The 21,420-nt window shown below is 50.4% G+C and overlaps 1 protein-coding gene across 3 annotated transcripts in view; it reads left to right on the top strand.

Annotated features, from left to right (window-relative positions):
* Positions 1 to 21,420, top strand: part of foxp4 (forkhead box P4) — a 728,261-nt gene that overhangs the window by 439,681 nt on the left and 267,160 nt on the right. For 2 of the 3 annotated variants that reach the window (XM_086010973.1, XM_086010974.1), the window contains 3 exons: positions 10,523 to 10,673; positions 14,645 to 14,849; positions 21,046 to 21,150. In XM_086010973.1, coding sequence (XP_085867099.1) covers positions 10,523 to 10,673; positions 14,645 to 14,849; positions 21,046 to 21,150 — 461 coding nt within the window. The remainder of the gene's footprint in view (positions 1 to 10,522; positions 10,674 to 14,644; positions 14,850 to 21,045; positions 21,151 to 21,420) is intronic. The other variant, XM_086010975.1, reaches the window with a different exon arrangement.

Below are 21,420 nucleotides of genomic sequence, written 5' to 3' on the forward strand. Positions count from 1 at the left end.
ATGTTCAGCAACTGAAGGCGCTTGTTAGCAGATTGCAGGCAGAAAAGGCCGAGTTGGTCGCCATGAATTCCGAGCTCCTACTGAAGTTGGGTGCAGCATCACCGGATGATTCATTTGTGGAAATTCGAATGGTGGAGGCTGCAGATGATGGCGAAGTAGAAACAGCAAAGGAGCCCCAGGGCAAGGTTATAAGCAGCCCTGCAGCTACTGGGAAACGGATGAGGTCAGAAGAGTCAACGGTCAGTCAACTCCTTCATATGCTGAGGGACAAGACTCTGAAATGGGAACAATTTGGACATGAGTCTAAATCTTCAAAGGAGAGGGGTTTGGAGCTCCCAAAAGTTATTGGAATAGCTGAGGTTGCAACACAGACTGAGAAGATGGCAGCAGAGCAAACCTTGGATGCCAAAAGTACGCTGATTCACGTCAATGTTGAACAACAGAATGCTGAAACAGCTGCTCCAGTAGAGGGATTGAATAATACAATCAATCAATCTCCCAATGAAGTTGAAGTATTGAAATCACGAATGAGGTCATTAGTAAAAGACTTGCAGGAAGCCCAGAAAAAGCTGGATGAAACTGAACGCATGAAGAAGTCTCTTCAGGAAAGATGTCTGGATTTGGAACAAAAGCTGGCTAACGTCCAGCTGGGTATGGAGGAAATAGAAGACCCTCTCGCTGGCCTAGCTCAGGATGACACCGAATATTACCATGACCTGTTGGACGACACCGAATATTACGATGACCTGCTCTGCCCAGCTTGTGATGAAAACTCCCAAAGTGCAGAAACCATGAAGAATCACCTAAAGTCTTAGGAACATCGGGAGATGGTGGCGCTACTACGGAAAAAGGAGGACGAGAAGGAGGAACGGTGCATGCAGCCGGCAGCTGACAGTGGAGCCCAGAGAGTCTCCAAGAAGCAGAAAAGGAAAAGACGAAGCAGAAGATGATGACCATCTGAACCATTATCACCTCTACCAGGTCACGCACGTGGTCTCTCCGTACGGAGCCAAATCAGTTTGGAAGTAGAAAAACTTCCCAAGGTACTCAAGCTTTTAGAAGTCAACAATGCTGGTTCAGAAGTGATGGAAGTTCAAGCTGTTAAGTCCAGTGAAGGACTATTGGATGAGTCACTCCAGCAACGTGAACCGACTACACCGAGACTGAATCTGTGAACTGTTTTCCGCAGAGACTGAATCTGTGAACTGTTTCCCGCAGAGACTGAATCTGTGAACTGTTTCCGCAGAGACTACATCTGTGAACTGTTTTTACATGAAGTTGGATATATGTTATGTTTAATAGGGAATAAGTATGTTGTAAGCTAAAAAGGGAGGATTGTAGTGTATGTAACCGTTCTACCTTTAAGAGAACTATTGTATGTAACCGTCCACCTTTAAGAGAACTATTTTAGGTGTTGCACTACTTTATCTTGGCTGCTGTATACTGTAATACCGGGAGTGACCACACCAGTATATAAGTGCTGTGTAAGGATTTATTGGGCAGCTTCGCCCTGACCTTCGAATAGTAAAGTCCTGTTAAAGTTACTCTTGTAGTCTGTGTATTAATTCACTATATAACCCACAAACTTTACACTGCCCTGGGAGTGTTTGATGGGGACAGTGTAGAGGGAGCTTTACTCTGTATCTAACCCGTGCTGTACCTGCCCTGGGAGTGTTTGATGGGACAGTGTAGAGGGAGCTTTACTCTGTATCTAACCCGTGCTGTACCTGCCCTGGGAGTGTTTGACGGGGCAATGTAGAGGGAGATTCACTCTGTATCTACCCCATATTGTAACTGCCCTGGGAATGTTTGATGGGACAGTGTAGATGGAGCTTTACTCTGTATCTAACCCATGCTGTATTTGCCCTGGGAGTGTTTGATGGGACAGTTTAGAGGGAGCTTTACTCTGTATCTAACCCGTGCTGTACCTGCCCAGGGAGTGTTTGATGGGACAGTGTAGAGGGAGCTTTACTCTGTATCTAACCCGTGTACCTGCCCTGGGAGTGTTTGATGGGACAGTGTAGAGGGAGCTGTACTCTGTATCTAACCCGCGCTGTACCTGCCCTGGGAGTGTTTGATGGGACAGTGTAGAGGGAGCTTTACTCTGTATCTAACCCGTGCTGTACCTGCCCTGGGAGTGTTTGATGGGACAGTGTAGAGGGAGCTTTACTCTGTATCTAACCCGTGCTGTACCTGCCCTGGGAGTATTTGATGGGACAGTGTAGAGGGAGCTTTACTCTGTATCTAACCCGTGCTGTCCCTGCCCTGGGAGTGTTTGATGGGACAGTGTAGAGGGAGCTTTACTCTGTATCTAACCCCGTGCTGTACCTGCCCTGGGATTGTTTGATGGGACAGTGTAGAGGGAGCTTTACTCTGTATCTAACCCGTGCTGTACCTGCCCTGGGAGTGTTTGATGGGGACAGTGTAGCGGAAGCTTTACTCTGTATCTAACCTGTGCTATACCTGCCCTGGGAATGTTTGATGATACAGTGTAGAGGGAGATTTACTCTGTATCTAACCTGTGCTGTACCTGCCCTCGGAGTGTTTGATGGGACAGTGTAGAGGGAGCTTTACTCTGTATCTAACCCGTGCTGTACCTGCCCTGGGAGTGTTTGATGGGACAGTGTAGAGGGAGATTTACTCTGTACCTAACCCGTGCTGTACTTGCCCTGGGAGTGTTTGATGGGACAGTGTAGAGGGAGCTTTACTCTGTATCTAACCCGTGCTGTACCTGCCCTGGGAGTGTTTGTTGGGAGAGTGTAGAGGGAGCTTTACACAAAGCTTTGAACCAATTCTGCATTCAGAGTGGGGGAGCTTGTTGCTGACACTGCATGCCTGAAACGGAAAGTGTCCCTGTGATGAAATATGCCATTCATCAGGCACTGTATTCCCTGTGTTTAGTTTAGTTTCAGTTTCATTTCCTTACCTGTATTGTATTGTGTGTAGGGCTCCACCCATACCTGGCCCCTGCTTAAGCAAGCCCCAGCGTGTCTCACAGCAGTACAGCAGATCTCTGGATGAGAGACACTTCTCCAATGTGTATTACTTTCTGAGTTAATAAAAGCCTTGCTTTGCCCCGTTAACGTCGAGTCTCGGATTCATTGAGGCACATCAGTCCCCTTCCTTCCTTGAACACCCCCCAGTTGAAGAAAGGAATGGACTCTATAGAGAGTGGCTCACTTTGATTGAAGTAGATCCGTGTGCTGGTGAAGTGGGATTTTTTGAGATGATCAATGATTCATAAGTTTTGTGTTTTACACCAATATTCAAAGGGCTGCTTTGATGTTACATTGGAGGTTTCTTCTCAACCAGTTTTGGTTTTTATGTCAGGATCTTACTTTCAATATTTGTCTAATGTTGATTGTGAAAATTACTGGAAGATTCTTCTGACGAATATAAGAATTATGAGCAGGAGTCGGCCATACGGCCATTCAATAAGATCATGGCCGATCATCGACCTCACTCCTCTTTCCCGCCCGATCCCCATATCCCTTGATTCTCCTAGAGTCGAACATGTTTTGACACCATTTGGTCACTTACCATTGGCCCCAGTCTGATAAAACACACACTGGGCAGCTGAACGTTAGTGTGTGACATGGTTTCACAAACTCTCTGCTCACCTATCCCCATGGAGCATAAACTGGTCTCACTTCCAGAGATCAGAACAGTAATTTCCTTCACCTGGGAATTGCTGTCTGAGTTGGTTTGTGAGCAGTTTGGCCACACTGCAATGTTGGATCAAGAACCATTTCCTTGGTTCTAAAGGTCCAATGTGCCAGAGTGATGGACTGGATGCCCACTACCCGAGCGGGTTAAAGGTACCGGCCGGAGTGTATCGGGCCAGCCAGTCAGCAAAGTCAAAGGGTCGATCGCCTGTCTATTCTTGGTTGGCTGAAGTTGGGAACTGCAATTGGCCTTCGCGTTCCTGAGGTAAGGAGTGGGGGGATGGAGATCAGCCAGGGTTCCTGCTCCTGATCACTAGTCAGAGAGTCCTGCCGGAAATTGGTGTCTGCACAAAGGATCAGCAGAAACGTGATACATTCTCTAACTTATTTGTTTCATTTTCGGTATGTGGGCATTGCTGGGAAGTCTGGCATTTAGTGCCCATATCCCCAGTTTCCTTGAGAAGGTAACTAAGTGGCTTGTTAGGCCACTAGTGTCAGCCTTGGCTCAGTAGGTAGCACCCTGGCCTCTGAGTCAGAAAGTCGTGGGTTCAAGTCCCATTCCAGAGATTTGAGTGGAAAATTTAATTGAACACTCCCAGTGCAGTACTGAGGGAGTGCTGCACTGTCGGAGGGGCAGTGCTGAGGGAGCGCTGCACTGTCAGAGGCGCCGTACTGAGGGAGCGCCGCACTGTTGGAGGGGCACTGCGGAGGGAGTGCTGCACTGTCGGAGGGGCAGTACTGAGGGAGCGTTGCACTGTCGGAGGGGCAGTGCTTAGGGAGCGCTGCACTGTCGGAGGTGCTGTCTTTCGGATGGGACGTTAAACCGAGGCCCTTTCTGCCCATTCAGGTGGACGTAAAGGCACTATTTTGAAGAAGAGCAGGGGAGTTCTCCCAGGTGTCCTGGGGCCAATATTTATCCCTGAACCAACATCACTAAAAACAGATTATCTGGTCATTATCGCATTGCTGTTTTGGTGGGATCTTGCTGTTCGCAGATTGGCTGCCGCGTTTCCCACATTACAACAGTGACTACACTTCAAAAAGTGCTTCATTGGTTGTAAAGTGATTTGGGGCGTCCTGAGGTCATGAACTCGCGTTACTAGTTCAGTAATCATAACCGTTACCTGACTCTACCCCAAGAGTGGACAGCTCACTGACGCACGTTGTCAAAGCTCCTGCGTGAAGATCAGACACTCGGGTGACCAATCGGGGAGCTGCCAGCACCTGTGGGATTACAGCTCGAGTCGGCACTTTCAGGCGAGGGCGGGGGAAAATTGAAAAACAAGTCGAGTTGTTGAGAGGGTTAAAGTTGACGCTTAAACAGCAGGTCCGACGCCAAGTTCTGAGTCACTCAGGACCCAGATTTAATGAACTGCCGCTGTCAGTCTTGTACGACACACAGAAACTTGGGTTGATGTGCTCATAAATCAACTTGACAAGCCTGTTACCCCGCTAGCTTTAGTCACTGAACTGCATCTAATGTAAACAGAATACAGACAAAACGTGTTAAAGGAGTGAAGCCCATCAACGAACACCCAACATCTTCAAATGCATTACACACCCTCCAAGGAAATGGCCTTGACCCCCTCTCCCTCTCCTGGGACATCCTGTCTGTGTTGGTTTATAAGCAGTTTGGCCACACTGTAGATTTGGATCAAGAACCATTTCCTTACTTCTCCAGCTTCTAAAGATCTCATCTGCCAGAGTGATACAGCCCATATTTCACTGAGTACATCAAAGAGGTGTTTATCATTCCTCCCAGTACTGAACTCTGCAGTATCCTTTATCACTGTAACATTTCTGGACCTTATCACTTAATACTGTACGAGTTCTCCACTGCCAATTCAGGCTGATATCTTTGACAGCCTTTGATTTACCTTGCAACCGTTTGTGGTTACTGAAAGGAGTCAGGAGATTACGGAACAAATATTGAAGTCGGCCAGTTTTTTTAGAAAAACAACATTTTTCCGCTTGTGAATTTTATCAGCCTCAGCATGAGGGATGTTAGTGCGTTTCAGGCACCCACTGTCCCATTAAACACTCCCAGGGCAGGTACAGCACGGGTTAGATACAGAGTAAAGCTCCCTCTACACCGTCCCATCAAACACTCCCAGGGCAGGTACAGCACGGGTTAGATACAGAGTAAAGCTCCCTCTGCACTGTCCCATCAAACACTCCCAGGGCAGGTACAGCACGGGTTAGATACAGAGTAAAGCTCCCTCTGCACTATCCCATCAAACACTCCCAGGGCAGGTACAGCACGGGTTAGATACAGAGTAAAGCTCCCTCTACACTGTCCCATCAAACACTCCCAGGGCAGGTACAGCACGGGTTAGATACAGAGTAAAGCTCCCTCTACACTGTCCCATCAAACACTCCCAGGGCAGGTACAGCATGGGTTAGATACAGAGTAAAGCTTCCTCTGCACTGTCCCATCAATGCATCTCAGCCCCAACTGTGGTGTCTCTGGGATTATCGATTTGGAGCCTAATTATGGACAGTTGTGTGTTGTGTTGTCCTTGCTTTCAGTGTGTGAGTTTGGTGGGAGTGAGGGTTGGTGTCTGGGAAAGGGAAGCCATGACTCTCTTTGTGGGCACTCCCACTGCCTCTGACCCACAAAGGCACATTTCAGACTTACCTTTTGGGCCTCTTCATCCTTCTCAATAGATGACCTATTTCCACCTGGCGGGAAAGGGAGGGGTCTCCCTGCTGGGGTCCGAGTTAAAGTTAATCAGGCTCCTGTTGAGGTATTAGGACCCCGACGCTCACACGTTCTTGAGGCCCCTGCCTGCTTTAGGGCGCATGCCTCAGCAGCCTGCAGAACCCTGAAGGTGACAATCGCAGGCGGTGGGAAATGGCGTGTTTTGGGCAATGCCTCAATTCAAAACCTTTCAGCCTTGTTTTCAAATCCCTCCAAGTCTGAGTGAATTTAAATGCCGCAGTCTTCTGGAGCAACTACTAGCCGATCCGTTCTGTTGTCGGCGAGGCAGAGGGATCGATCAGTCTGTTGTTTCCGTTATGACCGTACCACTTACTTTCGTGGAGTTCACGTCGTCACGGCAACTCAAAATTGCACAGTGTGATCCCAGTAACGAGCACGTTAACGCAATTCCAAGCTCCTGGCTTGGAATGACCAAAAAAAAGTTGATGATGCTGTGCCACTTTAATAATGGTGCAATGTCCCTTTAAAGAGAAACATTCCCACGTCCATCGATACTGTCCATGTGGCTGTGCTGGATTGTTATAGCCGCCAGTCCCTCTCACATCGCCGCTGAATATCGCAGCCTGGAGACAATTGACTTGCAAAAGTCTAACAGCAATGTGGGGAAATGTGTGTTTGAGTGGATTTCCCCCCACTCATCCTCCGCGCTCCCCCATCCCCCTCCCCTCCCCCTCCGCGCTCCCCCATCCCCCTCCCCTCCCCCTCCCCTCTCTTTCCCTCCTCCCTCCCCCTCCCCTTTGCAGGTTCACGGATTAATACATCATTATTTACGCAGTGCGTTACCATATTTCACTGATTAGAGGGAGACAGGGAAACGCAGCAGTTTGTTGTGAGAGTCCCTCTTGGCTCTGTAATGACACCACCCAGTGAGTCACAAGCCCCCGACATCAGCACAGTCATTTTGTCCTAACCCCACCCAGCCGAATATTGACCAGATTTTCCGCCCATTTTCTGCCCTGCCCGATTTAACTTTCCATCAAAATCAAGCGGCCAATTTGACAGTGTCAGTCTGTCGCTGGGCGGGTCGGGATAAAATCACCGCCACTGTCTCAGCTCTCGGGTGCGGGGTCGAGGAGCGGGACCGATGCCGATGGAGATGTATCCTAATGGAGCCCGCACCTCCAGGAAGAGAATTCGAGGCAGGAATAAACAAATGATCACTGATACTGACTTTCAATTAGTTGAAGTTCTTCATTAATCGGACTCTTCTGATGCCTCCATCTGTGACATTCCAAATAAGGGTAGTAGAATGTGCTTGTTGCCAAGGGGTGCCAGTGACCATTCAATCCCACCCACATGTTGGAGAAAATCCCACTCATACTGAACAACACATCGTTCCCTCGCAACCGCACAGCCACCAATGAACAGGAAGCTTAACATAACCCATTGGTAGCCCTTGGACACACAGCCATGACCCACAGGGATTGGAGGGCGTGGGGGATAGTGTAAATAATATTATTACTTCAGTTATCAGGTTCCTTTGTTTTTCTATTGGTTGTGCCCTGCTAAAAAGGATGCACTTTTGTTAGGTTTATTTTGTTTGCTGGCACTGAGAGAACCAAGAGTCTCCTTCCCACACCATATACTTGAGCACAAAAATCCAGGCTGACACTCCAGTGCAGTGCTGAAGGAGTGCTGCACTGTTGGAGGTGCTGTCTTTCAGATGAGACGTTAAACTGAGGCCCCGTCTGCCCTCACAGGTGGATGTAAAAGACCCCACGGCACTATTTCGAAGAAGAGCAGGGGAGTTCTCCCCGGTGTCCTGGGCCAATATTTATCCCTCAACCAACATCACTAAAACAGATTATCGGGTCATTGTCACATTGCTGTTAGTGGGAGCTTGCTGTGCGCAAATTGGCTGCTGCGTTTCCTTCATTACAACAGTGACTGCACTTCCCGCACCAATTGGAACGCGGACAGACTTTTCCTTGCCCGATTGAATGATTCTTGACTGTCAATCAAACAGCCCATTTTCCCAATCTTTTGTAACCAATCCCAGGTTTTGCTTCCAGCAGTGTCCTGGAGATTAATGTTCAATTCCTGGAGATTCCAGGCCCATCCCGCAGGGTTGGCAACCTTAAGTTGCTGAGTTATCAACAAAAACTGACCGTGCTGAACCAGTGAACAGAGATTATCTGACCTGGCGGTCATAACAAGACAGCAGGAGAGGGAAGGTGAAATGTAATTCACCCAATTCAGACACCACGAGGAGATTGACTCCCTGCAGGAGAGAGTTTGGGCCTGAATTTCATGTTCACAGCCCAGAAGTTTAGTGTTGGGACACTGCCTCGCTCCTAAAGGTGTCATGTAAGTCCACCCATGGACTGCTTGACGTGTTGTTTGCGAGCAATGCCTTTCCTTTCACACTCCTGAATAATCAGGGTACAAAACTCTGTGAGAGAGAGAATGAGTTCTGCAAATAGAATCAGGCTAAATGATAGAGCCAAACAATTTAACATCACTTGATGCAATTCAGCGCACACCACCCTTAGAGAAACTGCTGCTTACTTCAGTTCTCGTCTGCCGAGGAGCCCAGTCTGGAGATTTCTTGCCTAATGTATGTTAGTGCAGGGACCCATCGGTAATGTATTCATATTTAATACATTCAGATAAGATGTGTCGGAGCAGTGACAGGGTTCAAGGAGCTGGGCTGTGCCTTGGTATCCTAGTTTACTAACACATCGCTGGGGACTGCGTTAATGGGCCTCAGAGGGCTGCTCGTTAGCGCAGCCATCACCACAAAAGCAGAACTTCATAAAAAAAAACCTGTACATCCTTAGTTAAAATGTATGAAAGCTCGAATCCCATATTCAAAAAATATAGCCCTGACAAGCCATTAATAAGTTTATGCAGAGAATAATGAACAGTGGATTTGGCGTGATTAAGAGACAATCAGGGAGGCTGTTGTGGGGTTCGTGCCGGGTCAACACAGCGGGAAGAGGAGCTGGGAGCAGCGGGGGCCCACAAGGAAAGGTTAGACCCCAACCGCCTGAGGTTTCACCCCCCCCAGCCCCCTGTCCCTGCACACTTCCCTTCCCTCCCATGAGACCCCCCCCTGAAACACTTCACAGCCAATGAAGTACTTTTGAAATGTGGTCACTGTTGGAATGTAGGAAATGCGGCAGCCAATTTTCACACAGCAAGCTTCCACAAATAGCAATGTGATAATTCACCACATAATCTGTTTTTAGTGATGTTGGTTGAGGAATAAATATTGGCGAGGACACCGGGGAGAACTCCCCCTGCTCTTCTTCGAAATAGTGCCCTGGGATCTTTAACATCCACCTGAGAGAGCAGGAGACCTTGGTTTAACATCTCATCTGAAAGACGGCCCCTCCAATACTGCAGCACTCCCTCAGTACTCCCCCTCCGACAGTGCAGCACTCCCTCAGTACTGACCCTCCGACAGTGCAGCGCTCCCTCAGTACTGACCCTCCGACAGTGCAGCGCTCCCTCAGTACTGCCCCTCCGACAGTGCAGCGCTCCCTCAGTACTGCCCCTCCGACAGTGCGGCGCTCCCTCAGTACTGCCCCTCCGCCAGTGCAGCGCACCCTCAGTACTGCCCCTCCGACAGTGCAGTGCTCCCTCAGCACTGCCTCTCCGACAGTGCGGCGCTCCATCAGTACTGCCCCTCCGACAGTGTGGCGCTCCATCAGTACTGCCCCGCCGACAGTGCGGCGCTCCCTCAGTACTGACCCTCCGCCAGTGCAGCGCACCCTCAGTACTGCCCCTCCGACAGTGCAGTGCTCCCTCAGCACTGCCTCTCCGACAGTGCGGCGCTCCCTCAGTACTGCCCCTCCGACAGTGCAGCACTCCCTCAGTACTGCCTCTCCCACAGTGCCACGTCTTTAATTAGGACGTGGATATTTTATTTTGATTAGCAGATGTCTGAAACCCTTCTCGAAGTTTCAAGCTATTGACCTGGGTACAGGGGTTAGATCCGGGCTCCTTCTGGCGCACTCCAGCCATTAACTGCGGGGGGCGGGAGGAGTGCGCGCTGGGGAGTGCGGTGGAGGGCAGTTCGGGTGGTAAGTGTGTGGGGCAGGGGGAAGAGTACTCCTGGTGCTTCCTTGTGGCTGCAATGCTGACTGTGATGGTGAATTGTGTCTCACGGTGTCTTTCTCTCTTCAAACAGCAGCAATTGGGAAACAAGCAGCTCGCCTTCCAGCAGCAGTTTCTTCAAATGCAGCAGCTTCAACAACAGCATCTTTTAAACCTCCAGCGACAGGGACTGGTGACACTGCAGCCTGGACAGCCCACAGTACCACTCCAGACCCTGGCTCAAGGTAAGGCCTAACGCCACACAAGGCCCAGTTACACTCCTCTCACCACCGTCAGCAGGACAAGGTAAGCACCAATCAGACACCAGGCCGAGTTATCGTCTGGGCTTGATCAGCTCACAAGAGGACCAGTGATCAGGCCTGGTTTTACCTGCATTTGGACACTGCAGGTAAAAAGCAGCGATACAAACTCTGGCCATGCTCCATCCTGAACAGTTCAAGTACCACAAAATAAATATAAATTACTAGTGACATGGCCTAAGCCTTAGTCCCCCGCATGAGGCCTTGGGCCTGCAGTTACAGGGCCCGCTCTGCAACCTGCGCTACAAGGGGAGCCTTGGGCCTGCAGTTACAGGGCCCGCTCTGCAACCTGCACTACAAGGGGAGCCTTGGGCCTGCAGTTACAGGGCCCGCTCTGCAACCTGCACTACAAGGGGAGCCTTGGGCCTGCAGTTACAGGGCCCGCTCTGCAACCTGCGCTACAAGGGGAGCCTTGGGCCTACACTAAGAGGGCCTCCTCCTATTCAATTCCTTCAAGTAACTCGAATTAAGATTTGTTTTGGCCGAGTGCATTTTGCAGGAAGCTTCCTCCGTCAAGTGTTGACACGGAAACTCTGCACCACCAATTCCACATTTGACGGGTGGTAATTGTCTATTTCCGTGACGTTTGTTGCTTCCTGTTCCTTGTTTCTCCCCCGCTGTTTGAATCGTACCCACAATCTTCTTCTTTCACCCACAAGGATGGGGAACTCTCCAGCTGCAGGTTCCTTGTGGTGAGGTTGACCAGTTAATCTGCTTACTGAGTGGCTGAGGGATAAATGTTGGCCAGGACGCCGCAGGGAACTCTGCTGGCCTTTCTTCAAATAGTGCCGTGGGATCTTTAACATCCGCCTGAACAATCAGAAGAGGGAGAGAGAGCCTCGGCAGTGCCTCGCCTGAATAGGACGGCAATTCCCACAATGTAGCACTGTCTGGATACCGCACCGCAGTCTCAGCTAGATCGTTACTCAAGTCCGTGTTGATTAGTTATCTAGTAACTAGTAATCCAAAGGCCCGGACTAATAATCCAGAGAACGCAAGTTCAAATCCCACCAGGGCAGTTTGAGAATTTAAATTCAGTTTAAAAAAAATCTGGAAATAAAAATCTGGTCTCAGTAAAAGTGAGCCTGAATCTGTCGGATTGTCGTAAAAACCCAACTGGTTCACTGATGTCCCTTTAGGGAAGGAAGCCTGCCGTCCTTACCCGGTCTGGGCCTATAGGTGACTCCAGTCCCACATCAAGGTGGTTGACTCTTAACTGCCCCCTGAAGTGGCCGAGCGAGCAAGATACTCAGTTAAGGACAACTAGTGGAGGGACAAGTGACACCCGCCTCCCGAGAATAACGAGGAAGGCCATTCCGCCTATCTTGGGGCTCATCCATCCAGAAAAAAAGCTACCGTTTCCATCACAGTGTTAACCTGCTACCTGGTTTCTCCATTTTTTTTTTAAAAAAGGACCAACTCAACTTTTCTCTTGAGGTGCTGCTTGTCAAAGAGAGAAGGCACAATTCGTCAGGCTTTGCGAATGAGAAAATTGACCCACATTCTCATGCTTCTAATTTCCACTTTAAGCTCTGTACTTCTAACAATTCCTCTTTATATGTTAAGTTAGGCAGCGCCTGTATCCCCAAACGCATCGTGTCGCCACTATTTCTCGTTCAATCAAAGGCTGCAGTGATGAGTTAGGCTGAGAGCCTGAGGCTATAGTCTTAAGAACACAATAACCCACCTCAGATAGTTCTCTCCCTTTGTTGTGATCTAATTAAAATATGTCCCCATCTCAATATTTTGAAAACAATTACTGATTATTTATATCTGCACTAGAAAAGTCACAATTAATGATTTCGATACAACTGTAGACTAGCGACTAATAGGAGATTCAACCTTTGGATTTAATAAGTGTGGGCCGATCCTGCATTGGTAACTATCAGGAAGTGCTGTGTCTCTAATTAGTGTCACATCGAGATACTGAACCCATTCAGCCACTGTCACAACTCAACTCATGGCCAGATCCCTCGTATACCTTCACTAATTGCTCACTTCCAGTTCTCAGAACTCTTCAACTCATTCCTTCTCAACAAGTCGTTTATAAACTTCACTCACATGGTGCCTTGAACTGCTCAGCGAATGAATGCACAGTGCGTTACCGAGTTGTGCAAGTACCAGCTTCAGTTCCCAGGAGGGTTGCCCACAATGTTCCCGTTAATTTTTTTTTTTTGGGTGCACGGCCCCTTTAAGGGACTGCGCAGCCCATTCAAAGTTCCGCGCATGCATGGTTTTTCCCATTGAACAGCCGGCGATCCAGCTGCGTGGGAGGTCCAGAGCGCGGCACGGCCGTGGGACTTAAAGGGAACATCGATCGCCAACACTCCAGGATTGCCCTGGTATCTTCAGGAATTAAAGATGAATCTCCTGGGCATGGCTGTGAAAAAATGCGTGTTTATTTTTTTTCATTTTCTTTGGTTTATTAGTTCTAAAATGATTGGAGATGGGCTAAAAGGCTGTTTGAGTGGGCGAGGCGGTTGGAGGTGGGAGGTCTTGTGATGAAATCTCCACAAATTGGTCAAAAAAGGTAGGTTTTAAGGAGCATCTTAAAGGAGGCGAGAGAGGTGGAGAGGTTTAGGGAGGGAATTCCAGAGCTTATGGCCCAGGCAACAGAAGGCACGGCCACCAATGGTGGAGCAATAGAAATCAGGGATGCTCAAGAGGTCAGAATTGGAGGAGCGCAGAGATCTGGGAGGGTTGTGGGGCTGGAGGAGGTTACAGAGATAGAGAGGGGTGAGGCCACAGAGGAATTTGAAAACAAGACCCATCAGAAGTCTGGCCATCTCCTAGCTGATTGTAATCCCTACTCTAGAGGTCAGATGTAAGACCTCACCGGCTTATTATTGAACCTCCTGTCACATCAGTAACAGAATGCTACATGGAACTGTGTCCCAACTGAAGGCAGCTCCTTTAGTCATGAGGAGGAAAATGTCACCACATCGAGTGAAAATAGTGATTGTTCTCGGTCTGGACTATGAGGAGCAGACAATATTTCAAGAGAGATTTCTTTTTTCTGAACATTAATGAGTTATGAAAAGATGTGAAGGGAGATCACTGCTCTCGCTGGCAAGTAACCGCGTCTGGCGAGCGCAGACATCATCCAAGAGACAATTACAAGTATGAGAGCAATTAACCGGGGTGAAACATTATTTGAGGAGAAAAAACAGAATGGACGATTTTAATGTTAGTCGCCCAGAGGAAACCTACAGGAGGTGGGCAGTTACAATCGCCCGGGTTACTCACCCAAGTTACGTTTACCAAAAAAAACGCAGAAAGTTTATCTTGATGTTACACTCGACAAAAGCTAATTCTGAAACTCAATTTAAAAGCAGGTTATGTTGCACAGTGTAACCTTGCCACGTTAGTGTTTTGTTACTGATGTGACAGGTTCAATAACTATCAGGTCAGGCCTTATATCTGAGTAGGGATTACAATCAGCTGGGAGATGGCCAGACTTCGGATGGGTCTTGTTTTCAAATCCCTGCATGGCTTCACCCCTCCCTATCTCTGTAACCTCCTCCAGCCCTACAACCCCCCCGAGATCTCTGCGCTCCTCCAACTCTGGCCTCTTGCGCATCCCCCGATTTCCATCACTCCACCATTGATGGCCGTGCCTTCAGCCACCTGGGCCCCGAGCTCTGGAATTCCCTCCCTAAACCTCTCCGCCTCGCTACCTCTCTCTCCTCCTTTAAGACGCTCCTTAAAACCTGCCTCTGTGACCAAGCTTTTGGTCACCTGTCCTAATGTCTCCTTATGTGGCTCGGTGTCAAATTCTGTTTGATAATCGCTCCTGTGAAGTGCCTTGAAATATTTTACCAGTTAAAGATGCTTATAAATGCGAGTTGTTGTTGTCAGTGACCTTGCATTGACCCTGACTATATTGTCATTCACAGCAATGTGCCCGGCAGATCTTCAGCAACTGTGGAAAGAAGTGACCGGTGTACAAAGCATGGAGGACACCCTGAAGAGTGAAAGTCTCGACCTCTCGACCAACAGCTCCACCTCTACCTCCTTCCTCGCCTCCAAGATCTCACCTTCAATATCCCATCATTCTTTGCTGAATGGGCAGAACTCCATTCATACTCCAAAGAGAGAAAGGTACCACCAACCACAGGAGATCCCGACTTGGGAATAAACACCTAGCGTTTTTAGCGTGCAACTTTTCGATCATTCTTGTACAGCGGCGGTTTATGCGGAACGTAAGGACAGGAGGAGGCCATTCAGCCCCTTGAGCCTGCTCCGCCATTCAATCAGATCATGGCAGATCTGTATCTCAACTCCATTGACCCACCTTTGGTCCATATCCTTCGATACCCTTACCCAACAAAAATCTATTGATCTCAGTCTGGAAAATGTCGATTGAGACAGTGAGGGACGTCTCAGCCTCATCAGTCCCAGGGCATTGGCGCTGATGGCACTGACCAAATGGCCACACTTTGTACCCAAGCCCTTTCTCTGCTGCTGCCTAAATGCCCCATGGAGTCTGAATATTGCATTGGTTTTATACCCTCGTGGAAGTGAAACTCAGTTCAGACTTGATTTTGATGTTCAGGGGCAGGCTGTGTCCCTGGTGCAGATATTCCACTAGCTCGTCACACCGACCCAACTCACCAGGAGAAGCAATCTCAGTAAACCTGGCGGCAGAGTGTGAGGAGCATTCCGCAAAGCTGGAGCAACTGCACACCTGCTCAAACCTTGCACAGGTGCAGTTAGTCCCCGGTGGAGAGGGACAGACAGATCGTCAGTGGCCTTTCTGGCCAGTAGCTGCTCACGCAGTGGCTGACCCAACACCAGTGGGTATCCTTGCTGCCATTTAAACCCTCGGTGGGAGGGGGTTGTGCCGAGTGTCTTCTCCAGGGGGGTTTTACCTGGGTGCCTCTGGTGGTGATTAGATTTACATGGTTTCCCCCAACGGTTCTTTTGGTTGTCAGAAGCCTTTCACATCCCTAAAGTGTAGACACTGTTGCAATCCCAGAAACAGTAATGTGATGAATGAGCAGGTGATCGGTTTTGGTGGTGTTGGTTGAGGGATAAATGTTGGCCCAGGACACTGCCCTTCTTCCAATAGTGCCATGGGATCTTTTGCATTTGCCTGAGCAGGCACACGGGCCTCGGTTTAACATGAAAAGACGACACCTCCGACAGTGCGGCACTCCCTCAGTACTGCCCCTCCCACAGTGCAGCACTCCCTCAGTACTGCCCCTCCGACAGTGCGGCGCTCCCTCAGTACTGCCCCTCCGACAGTGCGGCACTCCCTCAGTACTGAACCTCCGACAGTGCGGCGCTCCCTCAGTACTGCCCCTCCGACAGTGCGGCGCTCCCTCAGTACTGCCCCTCCGACAGTGCGGCACTCCCTCAGTACTGAACCTCCGACAGTGCGGCGCTCCCTCAGTACTGACCCTCCGACAGTGCGGCGCTCCCTCAGTACTGCCCCTCCGACAGCGCAGCGCTCCCTCAGTACTGCCCCTTCGACAGTGCAGCACTCCCTCAGTACTGCCCCTCCGACAGTGTGGCGCTCCCTCAGTACTGCCCCTCCGACAGTGCAGCGTTCCCTCAGTACTGCCCCACCGACAGTGCAGCGTTCCCTCAGTACTGACCCTCCGACAGTGCAACGTTCCCTCAGTACTGCCCCTTCGACAGTGCAGCACTCCCTCAGAACTGCCCCTCCGACAGTGTAGCGCTCCCTCAGTACTGCCCCTCCGACAGTGCAGCGTTCCCTCAGTACTGCATTGACATGTCAGCCTAAATTATGTGTTCAAGACTCTGGAGTGGGACTTGAACCCACAACCTTCTGACCCAGAGGCAAGAGTGCTGTCCACTGAGCCACGGCTGAAACTTGTAAGATGAGTGGGGTGTGACACCAGTGTCCACACTGACCCAATGACCCTAGTGACCCAACGACCCCAGTGACCCAATAACTCTACCAACTGGCCATCGCAGGTGACAGTACCTGTTGTGACGGAGTCCCATTCCCTGCTCTGCACACAGTGTCAGGAAAGCAGATGTTCGAGCTGTCAGCCATTAGTCTAAACAACACAACTTGAACTATTACTTTCTTAATGAACGAAACAAGGTGATGATGGTGTATCAGCCCAGTCATCAGCAACAACTGGAAAGGCAGGACTCCACCACCTGTGAGAGGGACAGCCAGCGCCGTGCCGGCCCTTCTGTTGTGATAGAATGTGGGAAGGAAAATCACAAGTGCTGGAAATCAGAATTAAAATAGAGCTTTCTGGAAATACACCGCAGGTCTCTCAGCATCTGTAAAGACAGGGTAATACTTCAGGTGGGAAAGGGCTGATGTCTGTGATGAAGAGATTCGGCCCCAAGCATTAATCTATTGCTTTCAGAACTCTGTGCTGTGCATTCCGTCATTTTTATAATCAACTCCCGGGGATTTAGAAACTTCCTAAATATATTTATAATATACAGTAGCAATTTCAGGAGAGATATTTCTCAAAACCTAGCTAATTCTTTATTTTCTAATTTCTTCCCCATCAATATTCACCCTTCACCTCCTGAAGGTGCTGACTTCTGCTCAGGTATAACTCTCCAACAGCCGCCCTCCAGTGTGGCTCAGTGGACAGCACTCTCACCCTGAGTCAGAAGGTCGTGGGTTCAAAACCCACCCCAGAGACTTGAGCACAAAAATCTAGGATGAAACACCAGTGCAGTGCTGAGGTAGTGCCGCACTGTCAGAGGGGCAGTACTGAGGGAGCGCCGCACTGTCGGAGGGGCAGTACTGAGGGAGCGGCGCACTGTCGGAGGGGCAGTGCTGAGGGAGCGCCGCACTGTCGGAGGGGCAGTACTGAGGGAGTGCTGCGTTGTAGGAGGGGCAGTACTGAGGGAGCGGTGCACTGTCGGAGGGGCAGTACTGAGGGAGCGGCGCACTGTCGGAGGGGCAGTGCTGAGGGAGCGCCGCATTGTCGGAGGGGCAGCACTGAGGGAGCGCCGCACTGTCGGAGGGGCAGCACTGAGGGAGCGCCGCATTGTCGGAGGGGCAGTACAGAGGGTGCGCTGCACTGTCGGAGGGGCAGTACTGAGGGAGCGCCGCACTGTCGGAGGGGCAGTACAGAGGGAGCGCCGCACTGTCGGAGGGGCAGTACTGAGGGAGCGGCGCACTGTCGGAGGGGCAGTACTGAGGGAGCGCCGCACTGTCGGAGGGGCAGCACTGAGGGAGCGCCGCATTGTCGGAGGGGCAGCACTGAGGGAGCGCCGCATTGTCGGAGGGGCAGTACTGAGGGAGCGCCGCACTGTCGGAGGGGCAGTACTGAGGGAGCGCCACACTGTCGGAGGGGCAGTACTGAGGGAGCGGCACACTGTCGGAGGGGCAGTACTGAGAGAGTGCCGCACTGTCGGAGGGGCAGCACTGAGAGAGCGCCGCACTGTCGGAGGGGCCGTACTGAGGGAGCGCCGCACTGTCGGAGGGGAGTACTGAGGGAGCGCTGCACTGTCGGAGGGGCAGCACTGAGGGAGTGCTGCACTGTCGGAGTGGCTGTACTGAGGGAGCGCCGCACTGTCGGAGGGGCAGTACTGAGGGAGCGCTGCACTGTCGGAGGTACAGTACTGAAAGAGCACTGCACTGTCGGAGGGACAGTACTGACGGAACGCTGCACTGTCGGAGGGACAGTACTGAGGGAGCGCTGCACTGTCGGAGGGGCAGTACTGAGGGAGCGCCGCACTGTCAGAGGGACAGTACTGAGGGAGCGCCGCACTGTCGGAGGGGCAGTACTGAGGGAGCGCCGCACTGTCGGAGGGGCAGTACTGAGGGAGTGCTGCACTGTCGGAGTGGCAGTACTGTGGGTGTGCTGCACTGTCGGAGGGGCAGTACTGAGGGAGCGCCGCACTGTCGGAGGGACAGTACTGAGGGAGTGCTGCACTGTCGGAGGGACAGTACTGAGGGAGCGCTGCACTGTCGGAGGGGCAGTACTGAGGGAGTGCTGCACTGTCAGAGGGGCAGTACTGTGGGTGTGCTGCACTGTCGGAGGGGCCGTCTTTCAGTTGAGATGTTAAACTGAGGTCCCATCTACCAGCTCAAGTGAGCATTAAATCCCACGGCACTATGAAGAAGAGCAGGGGGAGTTATCCCTGGTGTCCTGGGCCAATATTTATCCCTCAACCAACATCACTAAAAAATTGATTACCTGGTCATTATCACATTGTTGTTTGTGGGATCTTGCTGTGCGCAATTTGGCTGCCGCTTTTCCTACATTACAACAGTACCTCATTGGCTGTAAAGCGATTTGGGACGTCCTGAGGTTGTGAAAGGCGCTGTAGAATTTCAAGTTCTTTCTTTTTCCTTTCACAGAAGGGTCCTCTCTTCATTTGTGGATGTAGCTGATCCACACCAGCAGGAAATTCAGACACCCAGTCCTGTTCTGTCTACATCCACCTGCGCTCACTTCCCAGCAGCAGTCACTGGGTAGCGATCACAAGCAGGAACCCTGCGGCACTTTTGCCTCCCTTTACCCAGTGCGCTGAACCAGTTGCAGCCACCCAATGCTTGCCCTAACTGACAGCAGCTAACTGGGGAAGAAGCTGGAATTCTGAGTTTGAACGGTCTGTACCAGGCTGGCCAACTCTTGGGTATCCAAACAATGGCCCATGAGCCACATGGAGTCTGAGACCCTGGCAATCCAGCTCATGAATCCCTGGTAACTCAGATCTGATTGTTCCCATTGACTGGTTTGAAATCCCTGGGCCCTCGCGGGTTGGAAACTTATAAAATTCTAACAGGACTAGACAGACTAGATGCAGGAAGGATGTTCCCGATGGCCGGGGAGTCCAAAACCAGGGGTCACAGTCTAAGGATAAGGGGTAAGCCATTTAGGACAGAGGTGAGGAGGAATTTCTTCACCCAGAGAGTGGCGAACCTGTGGAATTCTCTACCACAGAAGGCAGTAGAGGCCAATTCATTAAATATATTCAAGAAGGAGTTGGATATATTTCTTAAGGCTAAAGGGATCAAGGGATATGGGGAGAAGGCAGGGACAGGGTACTGAATTTGGATGATCAGCCATGATCGCATTGAATGGCGGAGCAGGCTCGAGGGGCCGAATGGCCTACTCCTGCTCCTATCTTCTATGTTTCTATGGAAAGAGATGGTCTTAGTGTTTTTTCCCCTTCAGCGTCCAAGCCCTAAACCAAGAGCAGTTCGTATCAGCAACCTAAGAAGTATAGGAAGCAATGAAACGGGGTGGGGGGGGTCGATTTTGATGTGCCCACTTCCATGAGGCAGGGGACTGCTGGAGCATGTCGGCCTCTCACCCAGTGGGTGCAGTCCGAGGCCTGCGACCTCTTTTTTAACGGTTGGGCCTCTTTTGAATTCCATCGGTGAGTAGCTCGCGCAGTCTAAGCACCTCGCCGGTCGGAGGGGCCGAGAATTCATAGGGACCTCTGCGGAGCCTGGGGGGGAGGGGGATGGTAGCGGCAGGTCAGCCATTGGGAGGGGGTGGGAGACGGGGTGGATTTTCATGGGGCGAAGAAGAGCATTAACGTTCCAACAGAAAATTGTTGGCGTTTTGGCTCGGGCTGCGGGAGTCCAACTCTCTGGGTGAAGAAATTCCTCCTCATCTCAGTCCTAAATGGCTTACCCCTTATCCTTAGACTGTGACCCCTGGTTCTGGACTCCCCGACCATCGGGAACATCCTTCCTGCATCTAGTCTGTCTAGTCTTGTTAGAATTTTATAAGTTTCAATGAGATCCCCTCTCATTCTTCTGAACTCTAGTGAATATAAGCCTAATCGACCTAATCTCTCCTCATACGTCATTCCTGCCATCCCAGGTATCAGTCTGGTGAACCTTCGCTGCACTCCCTCCATGGCAAGAACATCCTTCCTCAGATAAGGTGACCAAAACTGCACACAATACTCAAGGTGTGGTCTCACCAAGGCCCTGTACAACTGCAGCAAGACATCCTTGCTCCTGTACTCGAATCCTCTCGCTATGAAGGCCAGCATACCATTTGCCTTCTTAACCGCCTGCTGCACCTGCATGCTTACCTTCAGCGACTGGTGCACAAGGACACCCAGGTCTCGTTGCACTTCCCCTTTTCCCAATCTATTGCCGTTCAAATAATAATCTGTCTTCCTGTTTTTGCCACCAAAGTGGATAATCTCGCATTTATCCACATTATACTGCATCTGCCATGCTTCTGCCCAATCACCCAACCTGTCTGCTGTTTAATTCTGAGTCCTTTTCTGACGGTGTGATGTGAAGGTCAGCCCTTCTTGTTTTCCCTATTGTTTGTGTAAGAGTGACTAACCCTCTCATCTCTGGTCTATTCTTCCCTAGCTTGTCACATGAAGAAGCCACAGGTATTCACCCTTTGTTTGGACACGGAGAATGCAAGTGGCCAGGCTGTGAAGCTCTGTGCGACGACATGGGACAGTTTTTAAAGTACGTATCAGGGTCGGGGTTGGGTGGGGTAGGGGATTAATTTTGTGGATGAGATGTGATGGAGGCTGGACTAAATTAAGCCAATTTAGGACTTTGTTGAGCTCAGCGCGGGTCAAAAAAAAGTTAGAGGGAACATTGGTCATAAATATGATAGTCAGTAATAAATGCGAAACTTCTTTACCCAGAGAGTGGTGAGAATGTGGAACTCGCTACCACAGGGAGTGGTTGAGGCGAAGAGTAGAGATGCATTTAAGGGGAAGCTGGATAAAC

Source organism: Somniosus microcephalus, chromosome 18 (genome assembly GCF_052327205.1).
Source record: "Somniosus microcephalus isolate GS21.2 chromosome 18, FLI_Smic_1.0, whole genome shotgun sequence".
NCBI classification, from domain to species: Eukaryota; Metazoa; Chordata; class Chondrichthyes; order Squaliformes; family Somniosidae; genus Somniosus; species Somniosus microcephalus.